General features: G+C 44.7%; 1 protein-coding gene across 1 annotated transcript in view; it reads right to left on the reverse strand.

Moving 5' to 3' along the window:
- Tnfaip8l3 (TNF alpha induced protein 8 like 3) overlaps positions 1–23,262 on the reverse strand; it is a 40,539-nt gene extending 17,277 nt beyond the window's left edge. Inside the window, exon 1 of the mRNA XM_032911056.1 lies at positions 23,070–23,262. Within this exon, the coding sequence (XP_032766947.1) occupies positions 23,070–23,121 (52 nt within the window). The 5' untranslated portion in view covers positions 23,122–23,262. The remainder of the gene's footprint in view (positions 1–23,069) is intronic.
- Between the last annotated feature and the right edge of the window lie 2,225 nt (positions 23,263–25,487).

A 25,487-nucleotide genomic window follows, 5' to 3' on the forward strand; every position in this document is an offset into this window, starting at 1 on the left:
AACTAATAGAAGAAAAAGTGGGGAAAAGCCTCAAACACATGAGCACTGGGAAAAATTTCCTGAACAGAACATCAATGACTTATGCTCTAAGTCAAGAATCGACAAATGGGACCTCATAGAATTGCAAAGCTTCTGTAAGGCAAAGGACACTGTTGTTAGGACAAAACAGCAACCAACAGATTGGGAAAAGATCTTTACCAATCCTACATCTGATAGAGGGCTAATATCCAATATATACAAAGAACTCAAGAAGTTAGATTCCAGAGAGTCAAATAATCCTATTTAAAAATGGGGTACACAGCTAAACAAAGAGTTCTCAGCTGAGGATTATTGAATGGCTGAGAAGCACCTAAAGAAATGTTCAACATTCTTAGTCATCAGGGAAATGCAAATCAAAACAACCCTGAGATTCCACCTCACACCAGTCGGAATGGCTAAGATCAAAAACTCAGGTGACAACAGGTGCTGGCAAGGATGTGGAGAAAGAGGAACACTCCTCTATTGTTGGTGGGATTGCCAGCTGGTACAACCACTCTGGAAATCAGTCTGGAGGTTCCTCAGAAAATTGGACATTGAACTACCTGAAGACCCAGCTATACCACTCCTGGGTATATACCCAAAAGTTGCTCCAACATATAACAAGGACACATGCTCCACTATGTTCATAGCAGCCTTATTTATAATGGCCAGAAGCTGGAAAGAACCCAGATGTCCTTCAACAGAGGAATGGATACAGAAAATGTGGTACATTTACACAATGGAGTACTACTCAACTATTAAAAACAATGAATGACTTCATGAAATTAATAGGCAAATGGATGAAACTAGAAAATATCATCCTGAGTGAGGTAACTCAATCTCAAAAAAAAAAACAAAAAAAAAACCCCACACACGTGGTATGCACTCACTGATAAGTGGATATTAGCCCAAAAGCTCAGATTACCCGAGATACAATCCATAGACCATATGAAGCTCAAGAAGAAGGATGACCAAAGTGTGAATGCTTCAGTCCTTTTTAGAAAGGGGAACAAAAATATTCATAGAAGGAAACACAGAGACAAAGTTTGGAGCAGAGACTGAAGGAAAGGCCATTCAGAGATGACCTGGGGATCCAGCCCATATACAGCTACCAAACCCAGATGATATTGCTGATGACAGGAGCCTGATAGAGCTGTCTCCTGAGAGGCTCTGCCAGAGCATGACAAATACAGAGGTGGATGCTCGCAGCCAACTATTGAACTGAGAATGGGATCAGGAGTTAGAGAAAGAAATGAAGGATCTGAAGGGGTTTGAAACCCCATAAGAACAACAATATCAACCAACCAGAGCGCTTAGGGACTAAACCACCATCCAAAGAATACAATGGACAGACTCATGGCTCCAGCTGCATATGTAGCAGAGGATGGCCTTGTTGAGCACCAGTGGGAGGAGAAGCCCTTGGTCCTACCAAGGCTTGATCCCTCAGTGTAGGGGAATGTCAGGGTGGGGAGGCAGGAAGGGGTGGATGGATGGGTTGAGGAACACCCTCAGAGAAGAAGGGAGAGGGGGAATGGGATAAGGGGTTTATGGATGGGAAACCAGGAAAGGGAATAACATTTGAAATGTAAATAGAAAAATATTCAATGAAAAATTGTTTGATGCAAACAATATATTAAAACAATCCAAAATATACTAAAACAATTATCACAGACACATGACAAAATTACATGAATCAGATACACCCATTTTAGAAAAAGAAACAGAAAGTTTATCTTATTATTTTTTTTTAAGATGTGAGAAGGGCTTAGTAACAGAGGAGACTGAAAGGTGAAGTTTGTCTATAGCCTTAAGGTAAACTCCTTCTCTAGCTTAGGAGGGGGAGTAGTTTTTTATTTTAATTGTGCCATAAACAGATTTCTAGCAGATAATTTGGAGATCACAACTTGTGCCAAGCAGATCTGGCCACTTTTCCACTAAATGCCAATTAAAAGAGCAAAATTAATAGTAGCAGGAGAAAAAGATTTACTCAATATGATCACATTGAGAAAGAGTCACAACGATCCAGCAAACCTTTCTCAAGTCTACCCTTAAGGCCCTGAAGTAAGAAAAAGTTTAAACAGAGGTCGGAGGATATGCCCGTTCGAGCATTCCTTGTCAAGAAACATTTATACCCATCATTGACTCATCGATATCTGGATTTTAGTCTCACCAGTGAGGTGGTCTAACAAGCCGCTTGGCTTGTAACAAGTAAGGTATAGCCTTAGGTGGCAGGAATTTAAGCTCATAGAACTGAAGGTCCTGAAAGGCACTGTAATCTGATTAATTCAGCAACATGTAAAACCACAGTTACACACACACACACACACACACACACACACACACACACACACACACACACCTGTAAAATGAGCTGGAGAAGTTGAGGCACCCAAAGGAAAAGCCAGGAGGACACCACTTGGCAGAGAGCCATTAATGTTCTACCTAGTTTTGTTTCGTTTCGCTTTTTGTTTGTTTGTTGTTATTTTTTTTTTAAGAATTTTGTTTCCACCAAATACTAAGCTTCCTAACTTAGAATGTTAGAATGGTTTGGAATCTTCTTCAGAAAGACACGTCATCCCTCTGGCTGCGCTCTTTCCTGTTCCCAGAATGCAGTTCTGGAGAAACACGCCAATCTTTAGGGCCCATTCTTTTAACAGTCTGATAGTTTGGCAGACACAATGGTCTCTTTGGGCTCCTTATAAAAGTGGACTGAGTGGAAATCAGGCTTTATGAAGCTGCTCCTCAGAAAAAGCACGGGTTACTATGTATGACCCAAGAGCAGAGTATGGAGGGGTCTAGGATTTACCTAACTGTGGTGTCAGTGTCTCTCAGATGTTAAGCGGTTTTCTTGTAGAACAGCAGAAGCAAGGGGATACAGAACTCACATGTAGCAGGACCCACCAGTCAATGAGCAGAGGGAAACACACCAAAGGTAGGACTGAGGATAAAACTCCATGAATACTGTTGAGGTGACACAGACAGAGATTCATTTCATTATCTTTAACAGCCTGAGGAGTTCCCTAAACCGTAGGGACCTCAGTGCACAACAAACTGGTTTTTGGCTTTAAGCCTGAAGGGCCTTTTAGGACTGATTTGCATACAAGGGTTTTCCACAAGACAACAATTGTTGCTTAGACCATATTTAATAATTTGGACAAAGACTGTGACGATCTAAAAGGCCCTTGTTTCTCCATTTCCTACTGAGGAATCGCCACTTGTGTGAACACCTCAGAAGAAACGGGCTTCCTGTTCCAATGTCCTTCTGGGTACACAAACATGAGAGGTTCAAGACAATGGTGACATAGGTATCTTCCCGGGCAAGCTATAAAGTTCCTTCAAACTCAGGAATGTGGTATGTTTGTTGGGTTTCCCTAGGAATCTGTGGTGTATCATGGGGTGCTACCCCTGATATTGGAACACTTTGGGTAGAAGGAACAGGAGCCTCTTCTCTTTTGAGACTTTATTATCAGGTGTCATAAAACTCCTGGGCTAAAAGCTCAGCAAAGTCAGAAGAGAAGCAAAAAAAAAAAAAAAAAAAAAAAAGCAGAATTAGGAATGTAGGGAGACAAGGTTAAAGGATAATACATCAAAACTTTTGAAAGACAATGAAAACCAAGACAAACAACGCAAACATCAAAATGCCTTCAAAGTTCCAAAAGCAAATAAAATACTGATAAAAATGCTTTTAGAGATAAAAATGCTTTTAAAGCAAGCAATCAAACCAAACCAAACCAAATGCCTATACCAAATGCTTTAAAAGCAAACAAATCAGATTTCATAAACCAAATATGTTAGAAACAGACCAAGAAGGTACTTGTTAAAGTAGAGTCCTTGATAATCAGCTCGGAATAAACCGATGGGACTTCACCCAAACCAAGAACTCTCTAAGCCCGGGAAGGAGTTCATCACCAGTCCACTTGAGGAAATGACACTGGGTGGTCTGGAGTGAACGGGTCCATGCAGACACCCATCTTCCATTCAGTTGGTTCCTCCAGGGAAAAGTGGGTGATTCTCAAGTCCCGTGTGTGCCACCACATCATTGACACACAGAACACAGCTCTTGTTTTAAAGGGAACTTGAGTTTATTCTGGAGTCATTTTGAGTGACCATAGATGGCTCTGGGTTACTCCCCAATTCCATGTTCCCCTCGTTGGGTGTCTGATAGACAACACCAGGAAAAAGAATCTTCATTCTGCTCCTTATTTCCAAGGTTTTGTGCTTTTTAAGTAAAATTGCGCACCCACTTTCAGCAAGCACTTTCTGCGTGTCTGTTGGTCTCATAATACACACAACAATCACAGCAGTTTTAAACATAAATATATTTGCATTCCCATGAGAAGCCTTACCCGCTCTCATGCTTATGAGTATTACCAGTAAATTCACAATATGCTTACGAATTTTGTTAGTAACTTAGTATTTGACATTTTTCTGGAACAAACTCCAGAGAAAGTAAGCTATAGCCTGAAGTGGTGGGAATTTAGGTTTATAGAATTGAAGATCCTGAAAGGCGCTGTAATCTGATTAATTCAGCAACATGTAAAACCACAGTTACACACACACACACACACACACACACACACACACACACACACACACACACCTGTAAAATGAGCTAGAGAAGTTGAGGCACCCGAAGGAAAAGCCAGAAGGGAGACCATTTGGCAGAGAGCAATGCATCTTTCTTAATGTTCTATCTAGTTTTGTTTTGTTTTGTTTTTGTTTGTTTGCTTGTTTTTTAAGAATTTCGTTTCCACCAAAAACTGACTATGGAGTAGGAAAGGGACACTGGTGACATATTGCTTATGAGACCCTCATGAATATGATGTAATAAAATTGGAACCGGGAGTCAAGCCACATTGGAATATTCAGGATCACCACAGTCGACATCGGGCTTGTGGATTAACAGCACAGGGGCGTGGGGAGCACAGTTCACAGTGGACACTGCGGGGTCCGAGGCTATGATCTGGGCTTTGTATACTTGAACAAGGGCTCGCCCACTCATACTTCTGTGCTGGTAGAGGCCTGTCTTCCTGGAAGTTCATCAGAAGTATCCCTCCTTTGAGGCTGCCTCTCTAATCCAAACCCTCCCTCCATTTGTATCTAGGACGGTAAATGGTCCAGAATATAATATGCATACTTTAAAGAAACACAAAGTTGGACCACTGGAAGGAATGCAAACTGAATTACGAGGTCATCTTTCCAGGACACAGATCAACTGTCCTGTGGGTCACAATGCCGGGAGTGTCACTCCTCAAACATGGGGAAAACAGAGACTTGATCTAACTCAGGAGCAGTATCAGGAAAGAAAGGAGAGCTGGCTTCCTGTCCTTCTGTCAAGTCCCCCGAATTCTCCTGGGTGACAATCTCCTCACCTCCATGGTTTCTTAGTCGGTTAAACAAGGGAGCAGAGTTGTGATTGGTGTTCTCAGTTTAATAGAGATCCCCTTTAGAAGCAGAAATTGAAAATGTCATCCACAAAACCCACCAGTGGACACACACTAAGGATGAGTGTCACCTGTGGAGTGGGTCACAGTCATCCCCACTCAACGCTGTCCAGATTCTCCCTTTTCCTGCTGTCTTTAGAAATGGGATGTGGCCCCTCCTTAAAAAACCCCGGGAGATTTTTCTCAGAGCCTCCTTCTCTGAGAGCCGTGTCTCTTCTCTGGCGTCCCTACAGAAGGCCTTCTTCTGTTTATTTTCTGAGGCTCTTGACTTCCCCAGCAGACCTCTGTGTATGCCAACCACAGAAGAAGAAGAAGAAGAAGAAGTTGGCAGGATCTGCCCGAAAGCCCCTTCCTGTGTCAGCCTCAGTCCCCGCAGCCTCATCCACAGACTGCCACTGTGCCAGGCTGTCCACAGGGCTCTGTAGAAACTCCAGCTCCAGTTCCTCCTGCTGCCCCATCAGATGATGCTACCTATCTTCCCTAAATGTAAATTCCTGTTTTCTCCAGACTCATCACAACCACACTGTGCATCTCCTCACAGGTCTGCCCAAGTCCGGGTACCCTCTTGCACACTCCCCAGAGTGCCCTCTTGCACACTCCCCTGAACAAATTACTCTGCACAAGGCCTAGTCAGAGAATTCCCACTGGCCTTTGTTTGTTCCTGGGCAGTTTCAAGAGGGGTATCCTTGACACAGGGAAAACATTTAATAAACTTAAACCTCAAAAATTACATAGTGGCTGGACCAGCACAGGAAGACACCCACAGAGGAGTGGTCTTGTATTTCCTCACTTTCAATCCAAATTCAATAGTAATTGCTCTAACCAGTGCTACTAATGGCCTTTTAAAAATAAAATTGTCAAATACAGTGCAATTGCTATAGCCAGTTTTCTGTTTTTCTTTTCTTTTTTTTTTTTTTTATTAATTGTGCATTTGATGGTAGTCAGGGTGGTGGTTTAGTACATGTGTACAGCATGTGCTGATCAAATTCAAACTTGTTTCATCCACACTCTGCCTCACAGCTTCTAGCAATCAACATTCTACATTCGGGCAGAACCGATATCCACGTGTGAGACACAGCAGGTGGCCTCGCCTTTTGTAGCTTATTTCACTTAACATGATGTGCTCCAGCTTCATCTCTTCTGCTGCTTGTGACGGGGTTCTAGTGTTCTTTGTGGCTGGAAATTACTACATATACATCATATAACACATACATATTCATACACATGTGTGTGTGTGAGAGAGAGAGACAGAGACAGAGACAGAGAGACAGAGAGACAGAGAGAAAGAAAGAGAGACAGAGACAGAGAGACAGAGACAGAGAGACAGAGACAGAGAGACAGAGAGACAGAGAGAAAGAGAGAGAGCATTTTCTTCTTTAAGCAGTTGAAGGATGGACACCTATGCTGACTCTTATCTCGCTGTTGTAAAAACCATGAGCATCCAGGTATTTTGGGGTTGCTGACTTCATTTCCTTTGGATCTATATGTAGAAGTTAGACAGCTGGATCAGGTGATGGATCTGTTTTTAGACTATTTTTTATGTTTGGGTGTCTTGCCTGGGTGTATGCCTATGCATAAAGTATACAGTGTTGGGATTCCCTGGAGCTGGAATTATAGACAGTTTTGAGCCACCCTGTGGGTGCTAGAAATGCACCCTGGTCTTCTGGAAGAGAAGTCAATGTTCTTAACCCATAAGCCATTTCTCCAGCTCCTTTCTTTTTTTATTTTTAAAGGAATGCCCATAAACTTTTCCGTAGTGTCTATAGTAATTTACGTCCCCATCGTTAGTATATGAGAATTCATAATTTCCCACATTCTTGCCAATGTTTTGTTATTTTGGGCTGACATTACACCCGTCTCAGCTATACCATGATCTTTCATACCAAAGCCCCCTCAATGACTCTGCTCAATCTGTCGCCTGTGCTAGGACACCTTACCCCCTTCTCAGACCTATTCCTCTTCAACCTCAAGGGCTCTGCTTGAAGGACTTCAGACTCCTGAGAAAACCTTTTCTTCCAATTCTCTGCCTTTAAGCATACTCTTGGTACCTTTTAGGCATTAATCATCATTAATAATCAGCCATCTGGATGAACAACTTTTACTCCTACCAATCTAAACTCCTTGAGACCAGAAATCTTGAGACCCAACAGCCACAGCCTGGACTTGAAATACAGAAAACTACCGTTAGATGAATGAGTGTCTCTCAATTCTGAAATGTATTAGAATTCATGCTAAGAATGCCAATGATAACCTGGAGCTAGCATACACTTGAGATACTAAAATCTACTTCCTCCTCCAGAGGTCTAAAGTCCCTGCTTTGTGCCCCTTATCCAATGTTCGGGTTGCGGCTGCCACACTACTCCCTAGGCTAATAAGCTAGGGTTTTTTTTTTTTTTATTTCAAAGTAATGCAAGTTCATCATTTCAAAAATCAAACCTATCTATAAAACTTATAACAAAAATGAAATATCTTCTCACGCATCTGATGCTGGCTCCTTAGAGACAAAACAGTTCAAGCCGTTTCTGCTGTTTCCATGACTAATGGCCTCCACTATTTAAATCATATGCTTATACTTTTAGTTTTTGGTTTTATTTGATTTTAACCTCCTAGTACAGAGGGTGGAAATTCCATTGTCTTCCCCATTTGTTTTTCTGTCTACCTTCTAGTTTGGTTCTCTGTCAGTATTTGGTTAATCATACTTTGGCAGCTGTGTTATTATGATAGATAACATTCATAGCTTGTTCAGGATGCTCTATGATTTCTATGACTGCATTTCCTTTCTTACTCATCTGTTTTCCCAAGGAGTTAAGATAGCTTGTCTATTTTTGTTTAATTCCTTATCTAGCTAGAGCTAAAACACTCCCCCAGTTCCTAAGAGATACAAACTCTTTCTCAGTAGGTTATGTAAATCAACTACTTGACCACTTCTACTATTCTCTCGAATATCCCTCTACTGCTAAGTTCTGAGCACACTTTCCTTCATACCTGATGTCTCCCTCCTCCTTCACCTCTTTTTGACTCTGTGCCTTAGTTCTTGGATTCATGGCTTCTCTTTTTTAATTTACTTCCTGATCCAGTAGAGTGCTGCATTTGTTACTTTTTTTCATCTGTGACAAAACGCCTGTCACAGAGAAAACCCAAGGATGCTCAGAGGATTAGTCCACAGTTGCTTAACCCCATGAACGTGGGAAGAATATCATGGCAGCAGGAAGTGTGCACAGGGTAAAGAAACAGGCTGTTCATCTAAGTGCAGAGAGGAAATGAAGAGGAAAGAAAGGGACAAAACAAGATAAACCCAAGGACCCAACCTTGATGGTGTGTCTCACCTCCTAACATCTCCAGAATCCCCCAAAATAGGGCTACCAGCTCCGGACCAAACATTCAGTCCACAAGCCTGTGGGAGTTGTATTGCTTTCAAAGCACAATAGGCACTTAGTTCAGGATAGACATTAACAAACACTGTCAAATGCCATAGAATAAAGCATCAAAAGGCAGGATATGAAATATGAGCATGTTTTTAAACAAGCATTTAAACTGTAACCATTTAAGTTTAAAAACACAAAAGAGGTAGAAATTTTAGGGGCCTATGGACCCAGTTGGTTGATCCGTAAGATCTGGTAGCTCCACATGAAGCTACCATGGAAAATTCCTTTGTTTCTGAGATCTATCACGTCACACAATGACTTTATTCCCTCTTCACATTGGATGAATGATTTAACTGGGTCCAGAACTCTATCAAATTCAGCTATCTCAAGTGTGTAAAGGATCACAACTTGAAAGCCAGCCAGCCTAGAAGACATAACGAGATTCTCTTCACCACGAAGGACATCAACCCAGCCATAAAACCTAGACACAAAACCTTCAACCTGCAATTTCTCCTGCCTACAAGATGTGCAGGGGCAAAGAAAGAGAGCAGAAACTGAGGGAGTGGCCAAAAATAATTGGTCCAGTTTGAGACCCATACCAAGAGAAGGAGCCCACCCCACACATGCTAATGGCATTCTGCTATACTTGCAGATAGGAGCCTACTGTAATTATCATCAGAGAGGCTTCACCAAGCAACTGATGGAAACAGATGCAGAGACCCACAGCAAACATTAGGCAGAGCTTGGGGAAATCCTGTAGAAGGAGTGTATGAACCAGAGGAGTCAAGAACACCACAAGAAAACTTATAGAATCAACTAACCTGGGCCCTTAGGTGCTCATAGAGACTGAACCACCAACCAGGGAGCCTGCATGACCTAGGCCCTCTGCACATGTGTTATGGATGTGCAGCTTGGTCTTCAAGTGAGAATTCTAACAGTGGGAGCCAGGGCTGTCTCTGACTCTGTTGCCTGCCTTTGGGACCCTTTCCTCCTACTTGGCTGCCTAGGCTAGCCTCAGTAGGAGAGCATGTGCCTAGTCTTGATGCAACTTGATATGCCAGGGCTGGTTGATAGCCATGGGAAGCCCCCCTTTTTCTGAAGAGAAATGGAGAAGCAGTCCAAATAAGAAAGAGAAAAGGAAGTGTGTGTGTGTGTGTGTGTGTGTGTGTGTGTGTGTGTGTGTGAGAGAGAGAGAGAGAGAGAGAGGGAGGGGGGGATGGGGGTGGGGGGGTAGGTGATGAAGTGCGGAGGGGTGACCAGATGGTTCATTTGGTAACAGCATTTGTTGTCAAGCCTGATTACCTGAGTTCAACTACTGGAACTCACATGATGGAAGGAAAGAACCAACTTCTGTGAAGTTGTCCTCTGACTTCCATATGTGTGTCATAGCATGTACAAGCACACACACACCCACACACACACACACACACACACACACACACACACACACATACACACACACTAAATGCGAAAAAGACAAAGTGAGAGGAAAGAAAGGAAGGTAGGAGGGGAGAAGAGAAGAAGGAAAAGGAGGAGGAAGAGAAGAAGGAGAAGGAGGAGGAAGAGAAGGAAAAGAAGCAGAAGAAAATAGAGGAAGGGACACACACACAGAAAAAGAGAGAGAGAGAGAGAGAGAGAGAGAGAGAGAGAGAGAGAGAGATGAGATGGAGCAGAAACAGAAGACTGGGACCAGGGAGATATAAGTGAGTGGAAACTTTTCAGCAAGTTTTAGACTTGGTAAATAGATACCCATTAAGTGAAAGGAGCTAAGAAACTGTCAGCAACTAGCACACAGGCTGTAGGCCAAGTGACCCTAAGGAGAATGAGCTCTGTAGGAACCCTCTATCCGCTACCACATACCCCCCAACTTCACAACTACAGAAGCACATACTCTTAGTCTTTTTCCAGCCTTGATTTTACCCACATTTCCACCATTCTCACCAGATTATGATGAACTGACAGCTATGAGTATATGAGAGGCACAGACAGAGGAGGTTTACACACACTAAGCAAATCTTCTAACAGCCATATCCTCAATCCCTTAAGAATCCTTCTTATTTAGATAGTTTCTTACTGTATTGTCCAGGTTGATTTTAAACTCCTGGACTCAAGATATTCTCCTGTTACAGCCTCCTAAGTGCTAGCACACACACCCCATAACATCCTCTCAACAGTATGTCCTTTAAAAATAAAAACCTCTCTGAGTCAGTGATGAAGTTCTCCACTGCGACATAGGAACCTGCCAGTGGCCATATTCCTAAAGAAAAGTGACTCTTCCACCCCCAGCAGTCATCAACTGTCAGCATCTTTTCAGGTAAGGGTGGGGCATCAGGAGGTTTCCTCTGACCATGCTGGAATCTTTACCTCGCTTGTTCTAACACAAGATGCCCACTGCTGTGAGTTCATGTGTGCATCATCCCTGTCATATCCAGGGGACAGCAGTTCCCGGCACTCCTCCTATCGTCTAGCTTTTACAGTCTCTGTCTGCTCTTCCTCAGTGTTCCCTGAATCTTGGGGAGAGGCTGCTATAGCTGTCCTACCCATAGATGAACACTCACAGTTGCTTGTTTTCAGTGGTTTAGCTAAAAACTCATCCCCAGAGATCATTATTAGAGTTTTCCATCCTTCCTTCCCTCCCTCCTCCTTCCCCCCCTCTCTGTTTTTCTTTTTAATCATGGACTTCATGGATAGTAGGTAATTCTCTACATGTAAGCTCTATCCTCAGCCCAGAGAGTTTCTTCTTAATAGCAAAACAAAACACCAAGAATGATTGGACACAAATCTCTATGCCCACCTGCGAACCTTAGCCTATCCTGCAACTGGGGAAAGAGAAGAAAGCCTGAAGTGGAAGTGTTCAGGAACAGCTGTGAATTTACATGCTGCTGCTCTCAGGAGGAGCTGTGTGTTATTCTCAGCATGACAACTTCTTCTGTAGGAGTTCATTCATCTCAGTCATTCTTTCCCTTATATTTTCTGATCTCTTGCTTTAAAAAGTCATGTTGGTTATAGTCACTTACAAATAGCAAAATAATTACTCCTGATTATTATTGTTATTGTTATTGTTATTACTGATGTTGTTGTATGTATGCAGACACTGGGGTTGTGAAGCAGTTTCCTTCAGGATCCAAACATTTCAACCTGAAGGGAAGCTCCTTAAGCCAGAAATTAAACAACTCAAAATAGCTCAGGAAGTCCCTAAAACTGACTAGGCTCACTAGGCCCCCTCCCTTCCGGGAATAAAATAGCTGTTGTAAGTCACTCTCAGGCAATTCACAGTGCAAAGCTTCTGAGACTAGGCAAGCATTCTGAAAAAGATCAGCTAAAGTGCCTAGAAGAAGCTCAGACCAACTGATGCACCTGGAAAGGACAGTCTCCAATCTGCTGAGCTGCCTTCAGGCTGTGCAGTGTGCTCCAAGGTCCCAGCTTTTATGACCTGTCACCTGTGCTGGGGTGGGCTCTGGTGACTTAAAGCAGCTGTCTTTAAGTCATTTCTGCCCCTGCAAGTTACCCCTCATCCATATCCTGTAAGTAACCCCAATAAAGATCATAGGTTTACCAAGTTGAACTTTGGTATTATCAATCATGGCTCCCTATTTGGGGTTAGTAGGAATGTGTGTTGAGTCTCCTCAGGAAACATCTTCTCAAATAACAGCTGGGGATTCTACCCAGGGCTAACCAATCAATACTAAGCAAGTATTCTTATTCATGGGCTACATCCCAGTCCCAAGTCAGCTTCTTATTAAGCAGGGAACTAAGTAATGGAATGTCTTGGCTTTCCACTTGCAAACTAAATGAGTTTCTCTGTGTGGAGAAGACAGTTCTCTATGCAGTCCATTATAATTTTGTACTTGAATATGTACAGAATAAGCCATTTTTGTAACATAAACCAACAAATGAAGTATAGCCAAAGATCTTGGCAAATAATGAATACTAATCCTTAACAGGGATTGAGAGAAATTTGAAGCTGTTTTAACGATGCTGGGAAGTGTGAGTATTGCTTTTTCCTATCAGCTGCCTGATAGGTTTGGTAGGCTGCAGTCAGGTGAGGAGACAGAAGGAATAAAGAATGCGGGCCTACCATGAGGCCTCTTCTTCTCAAGCTTCAAGAGGCACAAGAAACCCCTCAATCAGATTTCCATCTAACTGCTTCAGAAACAGATACTATTTCTATACTCACTGCCACCCAACACCTCCATGCTGAATTTGTTATTAGAACGATAGATGAATGGTGGGGGTGACAAGCCGAGAAGCTAATGTGATCTTGCAATACTGAATTTTAAGCGTTCTTTTTTCTCCCCTCCTTTTAAAAGTAATAAAATACAAAAGCAAAACATGTAAACCGAAAGATTAAAGATAAAAGTCAATCATAATTAGGATAGAAGTCAAATATACAGAAAGAGTAAGGGGGGGATGGGAGTCAGAGATGCCAGATGTCTACACTGCTGGCCAGCAAAATACTGCAAGGTTGTGCTTCAAGAAAGCCAAGTGAGTGTGGTCCCAGCAGGTCCTATCAAGGTCCAGAGCCAAGCTGGGAAACTGTGGGAGGAAGAGGACTGAGGGCAGGGGTGGGTTCACTCCAACCAGTGATCACCGAGAAATACTGAGAGGGAAGAAACAGGAAGACGTCAGAGTCCAGGGAAGAAGCAGGAGAGAACAGTACAAGATTGAGGGAAAGTGAGAAGGAAGAGCCACGTAAGGGGATGGTGGGTCACATTTGGATTTTGCCCTTAAGTTATGGTCCCTGAGAGCAAACCCAGGGCCTTACACACGCTAAGCAGAAGTGCTGTTCTGAGCTTCGTCACCACCAGCTCCCAGTTGTTGCTTTTCAAGAACAACTCCTGTGGAAAGTTACATGGATTTAGCGAGGGAAAATCCACAGGAAGTGTACCTAAAAGAAAGATTTATGATAAATGTAATGGCATATAATGGTTTGTTTGTTTTTGTGTTTAAAAAGCTGTTTAAGTGTATGTGAGTGGGATGCTCTGTATCTCACTCATCTCACGAATGGCTACGTCTATAGATGTGTGCCTATGCCTGTATGTTCACACGTGCTATGAACACAGCAAAACTGAGGTCGTAGATTATTCAACTTTCTTCGAGAAGTACAATAATGTAGATTCTTCTCTATATCATTAAATATTCTTCAGACTAATTTTTCTTGAGAGCTGAATAATGTATGAATAAGCTAATTAATAAAAAAGAATTAAGCTGTCAGGAAAAAGAGAGCTGAATAGTGTTGCACCATGTGTAATCATCAAGTGTTTGATGTGTAGCTGTTGTGTGGTTCCTGTGTACTCACCGTGTACTCAAAAATTCAGTAATCGTTGGACTGAATGTTGAAGTTGTTTGTTTTGGTTGGCTATTTGAGTTTTGACTCCCATGTTCTTTCTTTGGGGTCATCTGATTATGCTGCACAATTTGTGCTCTGGATACTGTAACCATCCTGATAGCGTCTGTTGACTGTAAACAACACAGTTGTAGCTATATGACTGAGTGGGACTTCCTAAAGGGAAGGGTTTTGTCAGAAGAGTGAAGCAACAGCTGTGCCCTGGGGGACATGGGCAGGAAAGGGGTATCAAAAGGAAAACAATGCTAACAATTAAGGAAGGGTGCAGGAGGATCTGGATCACAGAAGATTTAGTCAGAGACCTAAGGCGCTTGAGGTTTAATTTCTACCACATACCACTCTGGGCTCTCTAAAAGTTGGCCTTGTATAAAGTAAAGTAACTCTCCCTACCTTCTTGATGGGCTTGATTCAGTAAATTATGAAGCTAAATCCTAAAGATAGAGACCTCTAACATAAGAGAACTCATTTCCCAGTTTCCTTACAACAAATTTAATTCTTTAAAAAAAAATCAATCTCAAGAAAGGGAAGACATAACTGGAGAACTAGGGGATGCTAAATTGTTTTCTCTTGAAGCTGACAGCTATTAAAGCTCAAAGCTAATTAACCTTTGTGACAACCATGTCACTGGATGATAATACTCCTCAAGAAATAAAAACGTAATAATCCAAGGGTTACATGTAGGGTGCCCCTAAGTGAGAAGGGGGAATGAGCCTGACTCAGAGGAGGAAGATGCTCAACAGAGTGTAGGTGTGGGCTAGGGCTGTCAGTCTTCTGCAGATATGCCTGGAATAGAAAACCCAATAGAGGAAAGGGAAGGGGCGGGGTTAGTTTTTCAAGAATCACCCTTGAAGAATTCTCATCAGACCGGCCTGCAGGCAAGACTATGGAGAATTTTCTTGATTGCTAATTGATGTGGGAGGGCCCTTCCTACTGAGTGGTACTATCTCTGGGCATGTGGGCATGGGCCAGAGTATAAGAAAGGTAACCAAAATGAGCTTGGAAGCAAACCAGTAAGCAGCATTCCTCGGTGGTTTCTCTTCAAGCTCCTGCCTCCAGCTCCTGTCTTGGCTTCCCTCAAGGACGGACACTAACCTATAAGCTACAACCAAACCTCTCTTCCATAAGTTTCTCTTAATTATGGTGTTGATCACAGGGTCAGAGAGCAAACTAGAGTAGGTGTTGCTATCCGGAGTGTAGGGTATTGTCATGAAAGACCTGACTAAGATGCTCTTTAAGTACTTGGAACTTTGGGCTGGGAATTCTCAGAGCTTGGTGACTTGCTGTGGGAACTTGGAGGAGAATGCAGAGAGCAGAGCAGCGGACAATGGAGGCCTGGGCTGTGATGTCTGAGAGGAAAGCAAAGACTACCAGGGCTGTTCCTAGGATAACTGTGAATTGAAAATCTGTGGTTTCTTGTCAGCGGAGACTGAAGAATCAGATGTGACTAACAGGAGGCCAGCACCACTGAAGTGGAACCTTTGCTTTACTGTGACAATCAGTGCCGGTTAGCTAGGCTTAAAAACGATCTGTCACTAATCTGACAGCAACGCCGTTAAGGTGAAATCGTCTGGAGATTACAAGCACACACAAACGGTGCCCTAACTGACAGGGGAAGTCTAGTTGTCAGGGTTCTGAGAACCAAGGGAATCGAGTGGGATATGCAAAGCAGCCTAGTGACACCCATCAACCTAACGCATGGTTTACCTGTACAAGAGAACAGGTTTTAGACTTAGGCTGACTCCATTTCCGCCCACTCACAAGATGCACTATCTTGAGGAAGTTACTTACATTCTGTGTCTCTATTTCCTTGCCTAGAAAATTAGGCTATTTTCAGCATTTAACCCAGAAGCATGGTTAATAAAACATTCAATGCCATGGGAATAACTAACGTTGAGACATTATAAGGACTTAATGTAAAATTTTAAAAATGAAGTACCATTCTTAGGACTGAACTTTGGGTGACCAAAACAACCTTCTAACCATCTCCCCTTTTGCTTTACCACTTAAGGCCCTTGTTTCTCTTAACATAGAGTCTCTAATCCCAGTCTTTACTCACTGCCTTTCTTAATTTTATCCACTAGAAACCAAGGAAGCAAGATCCAAAGATATCAGCAAAGAACTGGTGCAGAAACAGTCCGTCACCACCTTCCCTTCCTCTACGCCCTATTTCCAGTTGAACTGTAGGCCCCAAGTTAGGGAGCACAGAACACGCGCATGAACCCGCCATGAAAAGCACTTTCTGTCTCACACATAAAGCGGATGTCTCTATCACATGAAAAAAAATAAGCTGGAGGTCTCCCCAAAGCTGTGTATCATTACTAAAATTCTTCTTTGAGGGCTAGAATGGTTCACAGAAAACGTATTTTACTGTTGAAACAGAATCTAGCAGCCAGTGGCTGCCTCTGTGGTTTCTCTAGTTTAAGCAATATTGGACACCACCAAAGTGTCTCTTTTTCTTCCCAGAGAACTGAATTACAAAGTCCTGGTTTCTATTAGGGTGTGTCCAGCACTCTCTGTGCTGCCAAACCTTCCAGTTTTACAGTCTGCACATGGGTAGATTTTCCATGAACACGCTCAAATTTATTTCCAAGCAATGATGTCTAAGAAACCCAGTAAGCATTTAACCAAAAAGAACATTTCTGATGTAAAATGAAAGTAGCATATTTTTATGCCTCAACATAAATGGGAGGGGAAGGGTTCATCTTATATTTTTTTTTTGTCCAGGGAGGGGTTGTTATGTGAAGTTTATTCTTTAAATTCTCTCCTTTTTCTTTTCCTTCTCTACCTCCCTTTCTCTTCTTTCTTCTTTATGCTGTTGGGAATCAAACTCAGGTATTTATCCATGCTAGGAAAGTACTCTACCACCGCGATACACCCTCAACCCTATATTTTTTCTATATACTTACACAGAATACACTGCAAACACCCACCTACACAGACATTTTATATAAATTAGAGGCCAAGTAACTGAAAAACTAAACAAAATTATTTATAGAGTATCTTTCTAGAGATCTAAACAGCCAAGGACACACAAAGAAACCCTGTCTCCAAACACACACACACACACACACACACACACACACACACAGACAGACAGAGAGAGAGAGAGAGAGAGAGAGGTATTTAAATGTGGATTAAAGTGGAAGTTAGTGGTAGCTGTGTGTCAGAGAATGAACCCATTAGAGACAGCACTAATGGAGAAAGTGACAATAATTACATTTGACTGGTAAATGATAAAACCAGGTACTATATTTTCTTTTTCTTTAATAATTTTTGTTTTAGATTTATTTATTTATTATATATAAGTACACTGTCGCTGTCTTCAGACACACCAGAAGAGGGCATTGGATCCCATTACAGATGGTTATAAGCCACCATGTGGTTGCTGGGAATTGAACTCAGGTCCTCTGGAAGAGCAGTCAGTGCTCTTAACCACTGACCCATCTCTCCAGCCCAAGTACTATATTTTCTTAAAGAGAACAATAATGCAGGAAATGTTATATGTGCATGGTCATAGACACTGTTTCAGAACCTTCCCACGAGAGCCAACAGTGTTGTCCCACGTTCCAAATCCCACACTACATACTGCTGAGGTTGCCCAGTTTCAGATTCAGTTTGCAGCAAGTGTTTCCTCTACCTGACATGACTGCAAACAGCTGCTTCCTGCCCTTCCCCGTGCCTCTTCTTCTACAGATATTGATCCTGAGAGAAGTTCAAACACAAAAACAAAAGCAGAGAGATCCTCCTCCTGCCAAGTTCTACCTCAGAGTCTGCTTCCTGGAGAACCATCCTATCCGCCCATGCACGCATACACACCTCCACCTACCCTACATACACACCTCCACCTACCCTACATACACACCTCCATCTACCCTACATACACACCTCCATCTACCCTATGTACACACCTCCACCTACCCTACATACACACCTCCATCTACCCTACATACACACCTCCACCTACCCTACATACACACCTCCACCTACCCTACATACACACCTCCACCTACCCACTCATCCAGCAACCTGCCACTGGGCGTAAGGCACATAGGTGGTGTGGGGGTGGACGATATACATGAGCTTTAGGAAGCTCACAAATGCAATAGCCCAGGATAAGAACCATCATGAAATACGGACTATCGTGTCCAGTGCTAAGGAAGAATACAAAAGAGACAGGGATGTCATCCCAAGAAGGGAGGTCTCGCATCCTGGTGCACCATAGCTAGCACTGTCTCTCACCTGTCCCCTGTGTAATGCCAAATCCTAGAGGACAGAACAGGCTCTGTTATCTCTCTTCACAACTCCTCATAATCTCTAACCGAGTCCAGGACAGCGCAGAAATTGTCAGACATGGCAAACAGAGCAGAAGACAGCACACCTGCCAGTTCTGCTTTATAGGTGGGCTTCGGCCCCTGACCTGGCCATCAGTGTCAAGTTCCCAGGGAGATCCTCCAGATGCTCGGACGTCTATATTTAAAGCTACATCCACGGAGTCCGAGAAGATGAAGAACCAGAAGACAAGTTCCTGATCCTCAAACAGCTACAGCTCATGGCGTGGGCAGGACAGTAGCCAGTTCAAGCTTCAAAACAGGAAGAAGGAAAGGAACCTGACTAATAGCCAAATGGTATGGCTTGCCCGGACCACTCCTACCCTCAGTCAGCCAGGTCAGCATCATCAATCCATCAGCAAGGAGGATTTAATGGCCTCCGCTATTAACCTAACGACGGGACTCAGCAGACCCCGAAAACTCACAAAACAAACCTGCGAAGTCTAAATGTTTCCGTCAGAGCCAGAGAAGAAAAGATAATTAAAGAAAACATCACTGCCAGGCGCCTGAAGGGACACAGTTCTGAGACCGTGAGTGTGGTCCGGGATCAGTCCCCAGCACATCCCTGCCTCCTGGACAGCTCCACTCAGCTGTGCTGCTCGCGTTCTGGCCCCACACTCTCTGCTGTCTTCCTTCCTTCTTCTTCCATGGCTTTGGCGCGATCTGTGACTAGCTTCTGCCTCTGTCTCTGAAATGCCATGTGCACCCTTCCTCTGCACTCGTGCACCGCCTCCTCAGTGCTGTGGTCACACCCTGAAAGCAGGGGCTCTGAGTCTCAGTGATCTCTGCATTTCTTTGTCTCTGCAGGATGTGGTTTCTGGTGATGGTTTTCCGTTGCTGTCCAACAATCATGGGATACCCCTTTCCCAAGTCTTCAAGACCTTCTTATAGTTAGCCTGCCCCACATTGACTCTTTTTATTTCCTGAGAACTCTCAGCCTTCCAGCTTGCCCCCCACCCCAGTTTACCTGTCCCTCTGCTCAAACTCTCTAGCTTCTGGAATGTCTGTCTCCTCCTGGTATCAGTTATTTGATGGACCAAGCTTAGGATACAAGGAAACAGGAATGGCAGTCAGGGCTACCATTTCTTTTCTCTAGAAGCAACTCCCTCATGCACAGACTCCATCACCCAGAAGAGCTTTTCTGCAGCACCTCCACAGCTACAATCAGCCTGTCTTTCCTGGACCAGAGAGCTGTTGGTTCAAGGAGATCTTTTGCCTTCAGCTGAGTAGACAGACTCTTTTGGTCTTGCAAGCCAGAAAGGAAAAAAAAAGTGATCTAACTAATGCTAATCCCCTGTTGCTTCTTAGGAACGTTTCTCATTCACTTTAGAATTAATATATCAAGCCCCAGGATTTCCAAGAGGTGGACGATAGATTTGCCAAGTGGAAGTCTGCCAAGTTGGGTCTCTGGAGTGAATCCAGTGTTCCATAAACTCTGCTGCCTTCCTAACCACAGAAGGAGCCATAAAATGACAGAAAGGGAGGTGAGATACTGATAGCAGAATGACAGAGAAGCATCAGCTCATGCCTCCCGGGAGGAAAAGCAAGAAGATTTCTACAAATATCATCCCAAGCCTCTCCTCCACAGCCCTCCCCTGCCCAGGGTGCTCGTTGCTCAATGAGAGATCCAGATAAAATGGAAGACCATTGGCAGAGTCTCACAAAACAGGAAAAATCATGGGAACTGCCCCACTCCTTGCCAACAGGTGACCGTGATGGGCAAGTACAAAAGGGACAGGAGCATCTCCCACCTCCTGGATGGTGGGAAGAAGTTTAGGATTGGGAGCAGCACTGGGAGGAGACTGCCACTTCTTTTCCACTTGGAGTAGCACTCCACATGGGAGCTCCCATTACCACACTGGCAGGAGGACTGGCTGAGGGGTCCAGTGTCTTTCATAATTCCCCTAGAGCCTTGGAGAGGATGGAGGAAGCAGGAGGCTGTGATGCCCCCATCTTGATGAGGTCAAAGGTCAACAAAGTTGAGAAGCGATGTACACTAAGACTCACTCCGGGCATTCCCAGGTAAGCAGAAAGGGAGACAATTGAAAAATCTCACCAGCTAATCAGTGTAATCATGACATCACCTGCTACTCAGTGTAATCATGACATATATATTGACTTCTAACACCTTATGCCTTGCAATTTTTACTCTACAAAGCACTAGGACCCATTATTTCCTAGGATTCCTAAAGAAAACCCAGGTTATATTTCTAGAGATTTCAGGTGGTGAGTAACAGCTTCCATTTACCGAGATGACCGAGAACACGTTCCAGGTGTTATCTACTTGGTCTTGGTAGTGCTATGGTTGGAAAGTGAAGTTACCTGCCCCTGAATGAGACACGAAGGTCTTCCTCATCCTAGAGTTTATTTTCCTAGCCTTATGAAGGCCCATCCTACGTACAGGCCTTACAGAGCAAGCAAGTGTGCCTGCCCCAGAGTGTTTACCCCGCTGCCTTTCTCTGTGGCAGACTCGCTCACCTGGAGGAGGTACAGGTCTGCAGAAGAATGAGAGTTCCTTGTAAGGACAAAGGACAGCCTCTATGGATAACCGTCTGCCTTTTAAATTGTCTCTGCATCCGCAACAACAGCTTCCGTTTGACAGGATGCAAGTCGAGCAAGATGGAGAGACAGGCGCTAATTCTGAAGCTCCGTCACTAAGGGGAACACTTTCAGACTGAAAATAATGAGTGAGACTAAATGCCACTTAGCATAATGGCTCATGACATTAAAATAAATGTTCAAGTCGTGAGACTTGAGCACACAGGAAAGAAGGGATGACTGCAGACAACAGTAAGGTGCAAACAAACGCGACAGCTTGTGAGCGCTGGCTGCCCTGCTCTTCCAGGCGCACCTGACCTGAGTGACAATGTGTGCTGTGAGCTGTGCGGCTCACACGGACTGTCAGTCACTTGGACAGGCAGTGACATTCAGAGCTGAAGCAGGCTGGGGGGGGCACACTTGGATATATGTATACATATTCCTTCTGTCCTCTTGCCTCTAAGTACTGAGGACCCCGGAATTTCTCCTGCTCCCACCTCCCTTTAGGGAGTCTCATTACCTTCCTCCCCTTTCCCCTCAATTTCCTCGACTTCACCTACAGAATAAGCCCGTGAGTCCGTGGCAATGTAACTGAGATTTCTAAAGTGTCAGTGACAATGTGTCTGGTGTCCATCTACCCCAAGCTCTGGAGATAGACTTGGATACACGCCGATACCTACTGGAGACGTCTATTGGATTACACGGTTAAAGAAGATCCGAAAGCCACCCATGAAGTGAAATCTTGGTGCCTTTCAGTCACAGAAACACATAGGCATGCAAAAGGACCGTGCTTATGAAGAGCATCTGCACCCACACAGTACACCAAGCAGGAGCCACGCATACAGGTCCTCACATACAGGGACCTCCCTTGCTGCCTACCTTACCCCAGGAAGCCTACCCACTCAAAGTGAGGACCACAGCCACCTGCAGCTGGGAGAGCTAAGTCCCAGGGAGTCTGGACCTCTGCAAAATGGAGATTTTTTTTTAAGTAAAGTAAAAACAAACAGCAACAAAACCCATTTGGGTAGATGATATCCTCCCCCGATTCTTGAACATGAGTTCCCTACACCAGCACCTAGTCTAATAGATCTTCCATCATCAATTGGTCCCCACTGTTGGCACTCGGGTGTGCCCTTCGGAAATGTGAAGACCTGACTGTGTACCGGTTTGTGATAGGAGACTCCTAGCAGACAGTCACGGTCTGTATAGCAAGCAAACTTTGAGGGCTGTGCTGGGTGCACAGAACTATGATTGCAGATAGAAAGTGAGTGGTCCTGGAACCTGGATCACAGGGAGGGGCCTGAGGGGCGAAGCGCGCTGGTGGAGGTGGGCTGAGCATGAAGGAAAGTAGACCTAGGGTTGTGGTTGTGGCAGCTTCCTCCTGTTGCTCAGTACGGGGAGAGGCAGAGAAGGACATTCATTTCTCTAAATAAGCATCCTCTTATCCTATCGCTTCCATTACTATTGATTATGGAAAGCCGGTAGCACCTCTTAAAGGGGAAGGCCAGTTCTGCGTGTCACTTTGGGACCCCTCCTCCGCTAGCCACACCACAGGGATGGGTTAGCACTTCTGCTCAGGCTTGCCTTGCCGAGCACTTTCCGGGAACCACAGACATGAGCCCAGTCAGGAGCCCTGATCTACCCACGAGTCTTCTTCCCACCGACTCTGAAGCGTTTGTCAGGATGGCAGACTAGGCAACACATGGGAAGTTACTTCAGTTCGTTTTCCACTGAAAATTACAAGACGCAGATCTCTCAAGCTCTCCTCTCCCCTACCCCCACCTTGCAGTGCGTCCCAAGGCCTCCGCTGGAGACCCTGCCACTGTGCGATCCATGTCCCTCCTGTCTCTCCGACGCACCTAAGTGCAGTGGTGTGGGAGGACGTCCCCAAACCAGTCCCCAGTCTCGGTGTGGAAGGGTTCGGGCATCTGGGGACCGGCCTTCTGCCCCACAGCTCTGAGAAATACTCTGCGCTGGCCTCCCCTCCCCTCCAACCCCAGCCCTCCCGGCAGGGTTACCCCCTCGCTACCTGCAGCAGTCCCGGGCTCGCCCTCGCTCTGCTCTCCAGAATCTGAATCCATACTGTGGGCTGCCGCCCGCGCATCCACCACCGCCCGCCTGCCGGGCGCTCCCGACTCGGGTGGACGCGGCACACACGGTATGGGCTGCAAAGAGTCTGGAGCCCGGGCGGTGCAGAGTGGGCAGTGTGTGGCCAGACACTAGGGCCAGGGGGCGGCTCCGAAGAGGCCAAGCCCGCTCCAGTGGCCCGCCCGCCGCCCGCCAGTGCTTGCACGCGAGGGTAGAGCCCGGGTGGGGGGGGAGCGGAGGGGGGGCTGGGGCTGGTGGCGGGTAGGGTGTGAGGGAGGGAGAGGAGGAGTGTCCAGTGCTCCTGGCTGGGGATAAGTAGCCTGGGTTCCTCTATACCCAGAGCCCTGGACTGGGGAGCCTGGTGTGGTGGTGCGGGTCTTGGAAGCCAGGACGCCCCTTTTTTGGGTGTGGCAAAGTTTGCAGGATTGCCTAAGTGAAAGTGCACCTCTCTGCCCACTGGGAAAAGACAAACAAGGTGTACTGTTAGGTTTAAGGTTGTGAGGCTGTACAAGTTTTAGTTCAACTTCACCACTTAGATGCCTTGAGAGAAATCTGTGTCTGTTGCCTCGCGTAGGGAGGGGAGCGAATAGTCTTGCAGGAATTTTGTGGGAAGTATAACGCCGGTTCGCTTGTGAGGGAACAAGCACCAGGCCTGTCGCCTGGTGAGGAAGTAAACAACTAGTCAGGTAGTGTTAACTCCCGCAGTTCCGACTCTTCTCCGTGTGGGCGTGGCTTGTGGAGCTGGTTCTGAGAGCTGGGTGAGCGCCCAGCCTGATTTGGACTGGAAGGCTGGACCCGCCCTGCCAATCAAGCTGCCGAGCCAAGTTTTGCCTCCAGCTCGAGAGGCAAGAATTGATTCTGAAAACGTTTTCTTTTCTGGGGAGATGGCTTAGTGGGTAAGAACGCTTGGTGTTCCAGCATGGGGGAATTGAATTAAAAAGCCCTGCATGGTCCCCACAGGTGCCTGCAAACCCCGTGCAGAGCAGCCACAGGAGGATTTCTGGGACCTGCTGGCTGTCAGCCTAGCTCCAGGTTCAATGAGAGGTCCTATCAGAAGGGAGTAAGGGATGCTGGACATCTGATGTCCTCCTCTGGCCTGGGAGCTGGAGAGGAACCGTTTTTTGCTGATGAGACTAAATGCAAAGCACTAAAGGTTCTCAACATCCCCTTTCATTTTCTTTTTTACAAAAGTAATTTATTAACTAATCAAGGGGCCAATCCAGGAAGGAGAAGCACCCAGCGGGAAAGCGGTCGCTGTTGATTTCTGAGTATGCATGGACTTTCACTGTATTCCTCTATTAGAAGCTTTAAAATTCATGTAGCCGCAAGCCTGCTTCTCATGACTATAAACTTCCCACAGCAATCGCAAACTATTGACTTGAGAGAAAATAAATCAGGAAGAGAACGCCCACTTAAAGGTGTGAGATTCCCAGTGTATCCTCTGAGCACTCATTTTGTCTGAACTAAGACCCAGAGATGAATTAGGTTGAACCATTTGAAACTGCGTCTTGAAGGTTGGAAACATAGCTGAGCTGTGGCTACTGTATAGATTCAGCCTAAGGTTAACCCCATTGCACAAGGCCAGAATCTGGAGCTCAGGTCAGTAAGTTCATGAGGGAGGACAGACATCGAGGCTGCCTAGAGTGGACAACTGCTCTAGTCCAGTGTTACAGATGTGCTGTGGCTCCTCATCTGGCTCGTGGCTACCTTGTTCCGTGAGATGTAGACCTCACAGAACATTATTAAAGCTTTTCTTTATATTCTAGGAGAAAGCTTTCTGGAAGACCAAACTCATTGGCTTTGGCGATAAAAGTTTTATTTGAAGAAATGCTAAAAAGCAAGCAAACAAAAAACAAACAACAACAACAACAACAACAACAAAACCCTATATAAAATGTGTGTTCTTGGGCAAATGGCCCAACCTCTCTCTCCTCCTGTGTTAGCATCTCCCTCACAGTCCCCTGTGAAAGAATAAAAGTAGTGAGTGTGGAAGCAATGTGCCCAATGTAGGCACATTGTTAATGTTTGATTTTTTTTTTCAAAAAGGACTGGAGAGATGGCTCAGTGGTAAGAGCACTGACTGCTCTTCCAGAGGTCCTGAGTTCAAATCCCAACAACCCAACTACATGGCGGTTCACAACCATCTGTAATAGGATCTGATGCCCTCTTCTGGAGTGTCTGAAGACAGCTACAGTGTATTCATATAAATAAAATAAATAAATCTTTAAAAGAAAAAGAAAAAAAACATGAATCATTTGGTCTAGTAGATCTCATCTAGAAACAAATGGATAAAAATAAAACCCTATTTAAAAAAATAAAAAGGAAAAGAGAATGCAAAATTGGGTGCAAGTTAATGTTC

The sequence above is a fragment of the Rattus rattus genome, chromosome 8, assembly GCF_011064425.1.
Source record: "Rattus rattus isolate New Zealand chromosome 8, Rrattus_CSIRO_v1, whole genome shotgun sequence".
Lineage (NCBI taxonomy): Eukaryota > Metazoa > Chordata > Mammalia > Rodentia > Muridae > Rattus > Rattus rattus.